Source organism: Cephus cinctus, unplaced genomic scaffold, assembly GCF_000341935.2.
Source record: "Cephus cinctus unplaced genomic scaffold, Ccin1 Ccin1_scaffold0160, whole genome shotgun sequence".
In the NCBI taxonomy this organism is placed as follows: Eukaryota; Metazoa; Arthropoda; class Insecta; order Hymenoptera; family Cephidae; genus Cephus; species Cephus cinctus.
Genome location: NW_014332886.1, coordinates 1168900 through 1176780, shown reverse-complemented (window position 1 = coordinate 1176780; position 7881 = coordinate 1168900). Strand labels below are relative to the sequence as shown.

At 38.9% G+C, this 7881-nt stretch overlaps 1 protein-coding gene across 2 annotated transcripts in view; it reads right to left on the bottom strand.

Annotated features, from left to right (window-relative positions):
• LOC107263639 overlaps window positions 1–7881 on the bottom strand; it is a gene marked incomplete at its 5' end in the record, with an annotated part of 118119 nt that overhangs the window by 13641 nt on the left and 96597 nt on the right. For both annotated transcript variants that reach the window (XM_015731068.2, XM_015731067.2), the window contains 2 exon segments: window positions 7307–7374; window positions 7512–7650. In XM_015731068.2, coding sequence (XP_015586554.1) covers window positions 7307–7374; window positions 7512–7650 — 207 coding nt within the window.

Genomic DNA, 7881 nt, shown 5'->3' with positions numbered 1-7881 from the left:
CCTAGTTGTCACGTCGAAATCCTCTCTTATCCTACCTGCATTAGCCGTCAGTCCTCGCATTTGGAAATGAGGTAAAAAATTGAGCAGTGCTCCAGTTTTTGAGGGTCTTTTTATGAATTATTCGTCTCACGGATCTTTCAAGATTCGTCAGGTCATTTACATAGACGAGAGACTTCCATTGGGAAGATTTAAAGTTGAACGAGTGAATAATTGTGTTTTATTATAGTCGTGCGAATTCGAGGTATACTTAAGTGGTAACCACTGTGCTCCAGTCATTATAGTCAAAGAGATGCAGAGCACAGTCTCATTGAAATTCGATGGGGTATCGCTTGATTAATATATTCCTCAGGATTATTTGGCACGTATGTCGTGCCAGTCATTGGGTTAGGTCCAATTAGAAATATCCTCCGGAAGCATGGATGGGAGGGACCATACTAATTATGACGCGACACTATAACGAACACGCCTTTCGAATCCTCAGTGATTATAATCATTGCTTATCAGTCCGTAATTATCAATGGTATTACATATCTATTTCCAGGTGAGCACGTAGCAATGCATATAATGCAACGATAGTCTCTATCCAGTAGCAGCAAGAGCGTCGATCGGTCATGATAATTTTGATGAATGCGTGTACATAATTTATTTTCATCTCCTCGGAAACCAACGAAATCAGTAGCATTAATCCGCATAGCTTTATCTATATAAACCTTGTGCCGTACACAATCCGCTTACAGTAACTAATCACAGTAGATTGCCAAGCTGGGATAAATCGTGATCAGATTGAATTGGCGGGTTATTTTATAGAATTTTTTATTGTCAAAGAGTCAATAAGAGTCACGTGGTGTCCTTGGTCTCCGGTGAGGAATCGCGGAGGACCCGTACCGCTCGTTAATCATACACTGACCAGATAAGGCAATCAGTGACCAGTCAGTCGAAATTTAGTCTAAGTCGAATAGCCAGTGTGGAAGCGAGAGAATAACGGTGAGTAACAAGTAGCACCTAGCGAATGGCAGCTATAGCGAGCACCCTTTGGCGGAAGATTCAAGGGGAGATAAAAGGCGCAGAAGGAGAGTGAAATGGAACGCGAGGGATCAGTGAGATAGGTAGATAGATACGTGCAGGACTCGAGGGTGCTAGAGAACAGGAGGAAAAGCCGTATCGACACGACACCAACGAGTAATTCAGTTTTTGCGGCAGCACGGGATTCGCTGAAGATGAATTTAGGGTTGTGTATTCGAATTAACTAGGAGATAAGAAAAAGGGTGATGAATGATCAACTGCTTGGCATGCCGGACACTCGTGTGAATTTTGTGTACATGCTCGATTATTTGGAAATTCTATATAGTTTGTTCGCCGATGAATGTGAAAAATGAATCAGACAGGTATAACGGATGTGTGTTTTAATCCGAATAGCATCGTATCTCGTTTGGTTATTGAAGGCAGGACGTTTTTTCTTCTTTTCGATAGATATCATTTACAGGGGAGGCTTATCGGTTTGGATTATTACTGTTATTAATTCTGTTTATTACGTCACTTAGTGATTCGACGAAAAAGAGAAGCACCCGCTGAGTTTTCATCTACGGTGAAACGTTACTGTGCGTTTCTTTCGGCGACTCGAGTAATTATATTAATTTCTTTGTACTATAGAGTATTACGAGGGGTTAGATTAAAGAGTCAATGGAAAGGAACAAAATGCAAGCGGGGATGTTATTTAGTTGATAAATTTTCTTATTGTATTATCAGTATACGTATCATTCACAGCTGACAGCTTTTATTCGTAAATTATATAAAGTTGCGATATTTGCATTCGATTATTTTTGTAATGATAATATAATAGAAAAATAGAATTAAATGTACTTGATTATCTTGCCTAGTTGAAAAATAATTAAACTCATACAAATTATCACTGGAGCAACAGTTAGTATCTGAAGAAAAACAAAATCGAGTAGCGGCGACAATAATTTTGAGAAAAATTACAATTTTGATGTAAGTTTCATTAGTTTACTTCGTCGATCTTATTGGAATTATTGTCATTGTCCCTAGAAACTTGTTTAAATTATCATGGCCCTGCCATGCTCCAGTATAATTATGAAATTTTCTCCTTGTAGTACCTGTCATCTAAATATAATCGAATATCAACATGCATGTATCAACACTGGCATATGCATACTTCCTTGGATTAGTAGTACGGTAGGAATTTGGAGAACGTCGTTAGGGTAAAACAGTAAGTGTTCATTAGTCCGTCGATTAAACCGTCGCAACGAAAACCCGGAGGGCAAAGTCAGAATGGTCGAAAGGTATTCGATCCCTTTAAACGCGGTAATTCTCCAAGGATTCGAATTTACGCCATAAAGGAAATCCGCCGTGGACGACATAATTAAAGTTGTATTCTGTAAAATCATAAAAAGCGAAGCTATTGAGATTCGCTAGCGCATTCGCTAAATAATACTGAATATTCATTATCGACCACCAAACTATACCATACGACGTAATATACATGACCCATTTCCAAGGCTGATGCTGCAACCGATTATCCGCAAAATTTAACAATTGTAACGTGCACAGCATACGTATTTCCAAAACGTATTATTATCGCATCATGCCGTTATACAGAAGTCAAAATTGGCGCGCAATTTCAGATACCTACTACCAACTACAGCAGACGCGATTCTTTTCAGTCTCTATAGCCTGTACGAACTGATATATCTACATATAGATTGGTAATACTGCACCAGTCACGCTCGAATGCACGAATCCAAAGGCAGTATAACCAGCCACCGTATAGCTCTACACCGCCATGGAATCGTCTATCGTCTATCGTCTACTGTCTACCGTCTGGCCAACGTTGGTTAGACTCCATTCCACAACTACACACCAATAATCTTCGATGACTCGTCGTATTTTCTTGGTTTAATATCATCCACATCGGCGTGGAGATTCGTCAGCTTCATCGAGCATAATGAATGGATAGATGTGTGTGAAAGAATAAACGAGTCATCTGCTGCCCGTTTTTTTTTCAAATGATCTATAGCTGTCGAAAAATGATAACGCGTGCGATAATTCGAAAGGCTAGAATGACGTATTGCGTTCCGTTAACGATGTGTAAGCTGTGCGTGATTAAGAAAGCTTTAAACAGTAATACACCTTTAGCATATACATATAATAGGTAGTAGTCTAACGCAACTGTGTATTTGGGAATCCTTAGGAATGACCGTTGCTTCTTAACAGTTGTGCATTTCCCGTTTTATAGGATATCGAATAAGATCATTAATTATAACGGGATATCTTTTAAGCTCTATTAAAACCCGTGAAATTGTATGTTACCTTCGTAAAATTAAATCGCCACTGTACGTACGCTAAGTACATGAAGCCATTTAAAAATAAAGAAAAATCCAGCGTTTCTCATGGATCTCCTAAATATATCCGGAAAACAAAATAGTCCCAATCGTTAACGACTTCCAAAAGCCGTTACGACTAGGCTATGGAAATATACAGTTAGAAAAATGAACGAACGGTAGAGAACTCCAGCGCCAGTAAGGGATCTATACTTAACGAATACTTCACGAACGATCGGCTATTATGCAAATCCCTGCATCCGACGTGCGTCGCGACCTTTTAAAAATACGCGCTCGAGTTTAACTCGCTCGTAGCCAGTTTGGTCAAAGTCGTGGGTAAACAGTAGATACGAGGAAGTAGATGGGTGGAGGTATGCAGAATGTTTACGTTTGGATTACTTGTGTAATGGCGGCTACCGTTCCCCGGCACGACCCATTATATTAATATCACTAAGCTATACTGCGCACTGTGGAGTTTATAGTGAGCGGCTGCTCGCGGCACAGTGGACTTTGCATATTCCAAAATTGTGCGTAACGTCTAGGCAGCCGGCAAATGAGCGGGTATTGTTGGGCTGAAGAAGAGCAGAGGAATGCGAAGCCACTGATTACTATCAAGAATGTTATCAACGTGCTTGCATAGAGCGTAGGTTCGTGTCGTAGGAACGTTAAGCTGATTCGTGGTCAGACTTGTGACTGGAAACACTTGGAGCACGAAATTCGTCGAGGATCTCAAGAGAATAGACGTGCGAGAAGTGTGGAGAGTTGACGCTCTTCGTGATAACTGTTTTTTCAGTCCTTTACTCAGTGTATACATGTACAGTCGTTCGTGACACTGCTATGGGATACGCTCTAAGAATTCGCTCATCTGGAAAATGACATTTATGACTTACCATAATAATCTTGGGATTTCTAGGAATTCGTGGGTAGATTAGATTTTTGTTAAGAAGAGAAGAACTTTTGAACTGAGGTTGTGAAGATTTTTTTGCTATCGATACGAAAGAGAACATTGTTACGTATTCAGTGAAAGCACGTATTCGTTAAAGACGATTGTTACTTTTTTTTTTTTTTTTACGTGTGGAATAAATTTACGTTTGACAATTAAAAATGAACTTTTTATACATGTATTTTGCTATAGATAGAAGCTTTTATCGAATGCTCTAAATTAGCTTGGAATTACGTAGCTAAAATCCTGATGGAAATAATTCAGCAATAGAGATGCTGTAACTGCCCGGGACTAACTTCGCGCTCGTTTTCAACCCTTCAATTCGTACTTGGTTTAGGGGTTAGGGTGCAATTTGAAATTCTCCCTTCTTCGCCGGTCCAGTAACCCTTATCGGATTTACGTGCTAGTAAATTGTCTGGACCGCTAAGACCGATTCTGAAGGGTTGCAAGAGAGAGTCAAGAGGTTAGTAAATTTTATCCAAATTGCCTGCAAAACAAATTTAAGAGGCCTGTAAACGATCTGTAGTTCAAGATCGAGAAAACTGCTTAATCGACATAAAAGACAACCGCACGTACATTTCCATAAACACGAGTTAAACGTGAGTTAAGATATCGTATACCAAATTAAACGGAACTTTCAATAAAATCTGCTTTGCCATAATGCCATAATAGTATATTCGTGTTTAATTGAGGAATTTGATTAAAATAATAATTAATCGTAATCGCTGACTAAAGAGAACTTTTAATATTACCATTTAAAAAAGCATCCTATTAATAAAGATACACGATTTAAAATTAAAAATTACATCAAATATTTCAAGTGACATGGAAATTTAAGAAAAGAAGAACCACTGAGCAATTAAAAACAATGTAAATCTTTTACACAGATTTGTAGCAAAGACTGCCATCGAGATACTTCACAAGAAAAAAATAATCTTCGTTCTCGAGGCTGCTAAATTTCAAATTGAAAGCGATCGCACAGCGAAGATCACGTGAACTCGACTCATACTATTTTGATACGCGTTAATCTTTTTTAATGCTCTTATCGCTTGGAATTCTATTAATAATAATTTTCATAATTTAGAGCATTCCAGCCAGTGAGAACGACCGTAATCTATACGTTCCATGATTCAATAAAGTAATTTATATACCATCCGACGACTGTTTTAAAAAACGATCCGACAAGTATATAGTGATCTCGATGCGTACAGGGTTCATCTCATTCTGTTGGAAATCACAAAAGAATTAATAAAATTTACAACATATCTTTGAGACGTGACAATATGCCATAAAAAAAAGTATCTTCCTACACGCACCTATACGTTAGCATTAGTATTAGAAATATTAATAATCTCGGTTTACAGAAGGAGCAACTATTAGCCAAGAGCCAAAGCTGAACAGCAGCTTCCCTCAGTGTCTCTCCCCATTTTCTCAGTCCTTTTTCTCTCTCTCTCTCTCTCTCTCTCTCTCTCTCTCTCTCTCAATAATCCACCAAAACGTTAGCAATCCACCATATGGCGTATTACATAGCTCGAGCGAATAACGCAAATGCCCAGGATGCGGTCCGATACAATAGACGTCAGTTTTAGTTACGCCATGCCCGTCAACCTCAAATCATCGAGCGAGAGATGAGCCAATGTTCCATTTTGCTGTGGCAGGACGGGATAGGCTGCTCCTCGAAAACTATTGTCCATAAGCACGGATGCGTAACAATACCGGGGAAATTGCGATACGCGTCGTAAAACGGACATGCTCTCCTCTCGAGGGGCTTTTTAGGGCTGGACCAGGACCCTGGAGAGACCCTTATTATAACGTGGATACTTTTCGAATGGACTTTAACGATTCTCCAGCGTAGACTACTCTCGTCTTTGTACCTTCGTCTCTTCGTTAATCTCATAATTGAAAGCTGAACCGTAACGCTAATCGTTATACTCTTTATTCCCAAACGTCCCCGAGACACTGAGATTTCACGTCTAGTGATCCTTCTCGTTACCCTTCCTCGTCTATACTTTGATACTTGAGAGGGAGTGGCGAATCGCGAGGGTGTCGTTGAGCCGAGCAAACAACGTTCTATCAACGTACTGTCTCTATCGATAAGGCGCACCTGTGTTGATAATGCATTAGCGCTAGGATAAGAATTGCCTGGTTGAATAACCTATGGACAGACATACTATCCATGTACTTACACCGTATAATCAATTACGCATATCCAGGTGGATGTAAATTCTAAACACCACTTTGGTAGCTTTATTTGCCGATTACTTTTATACTTTCTATACAACATTTTTTCACCTACCCGTGTGTATACTGGAATTGTGAGTAGGATCGATGCGTATGATTACTTTTGATTAGTGTGTTTCTAGAACGGAACTTTAGTCTCGAATTGTTATACTAGTTTGAGAGAAGGTTTTACCGTATATTTTAAGGCTTATTTATTCTCATTTAGACAAATTATCTTTCTTCCTTTTCTTATGGCTTCATCCTCAACTAAACATTCTTGCTAGTTAATCGGTTGGCTGTGCTCCACGAGTATACCTCGTCATCGCTTTATTTTTTCAATAGAATTTAGGTACACGCTTTCAACATAGGGCGACCAAGCTAACTGGTTGAAACAGCCAATTGCTTAACAAGTAGATAATATTGGAATGATTGAACATTTGTTTTGTCCGTGAAGTTTTTCGGGAAAAAGATGAAGGAAACGACGAGGAAATTACATTTCGCAGGATCTGTACTTTCTAAAGAAAATTAAGACACATAAGGAGATCTAGGAGAAACAAGGCGGGTCTATGAAGAATTTTCATTTATCTATTAAATACCGCGCAGAGACCGCACAGAGAATTCCTGCTGGAGTTTAACCAAGTTGAATCAATTTCGAGAGTACACTAACGAGAAACAAAGGGTCTTTACGTAAATCCCACGTATTCGAGTGAAATGCAAAGGGCGTTTCGTTAATTTCGCATTACGATTAAATGCTTGGCAAATTAATTCCTATGAATACGTAAAATTAATGGAATCATGGACTCACCTTCTCGAAACTGAATAACATTTTCGTGACGATCGTTGATGATCATGCAGCGATAACAATTTTCCGCACTGAAATAATACAAAAAAAAAACATTCGTGTCTTTATACGAAAGTTTACAGTTTATCGAAAAAGTCGATCCATCGACTGTCTATCGATTGATCGAACAGTTATTAGAAATATGATAATCATAACAATCGCAACTTACGTCTCGCGGACGATGTACGCATCCGCATCCCTGTCCACGCAAACTCTCTTGTTCAAGACGGATGCGTTTACCGTGACAGGACCTGGTTTATCGTAGAAGAACCATTCGCCTGCCCAACTCGCTGGAAATTCACAGGCGCCTGTAAAAAAGAGAAATAGGACGTTTTAATATACTGCTGGATTCGTTGACATCAAGTTTCATTCATATGAAAAAGTATTACTTCGTTAAGACCGTATATCCTGATATACGCAATACGTAGGAGTGCCTATTAATATACAAAGTTCAAAGAATCTGGTGACGATATTACTTTACTGACAAAAAGGGCTCGCTGTTTGCATAAAATATTTTTTTTTTTTTTTTTTTTTTTTTT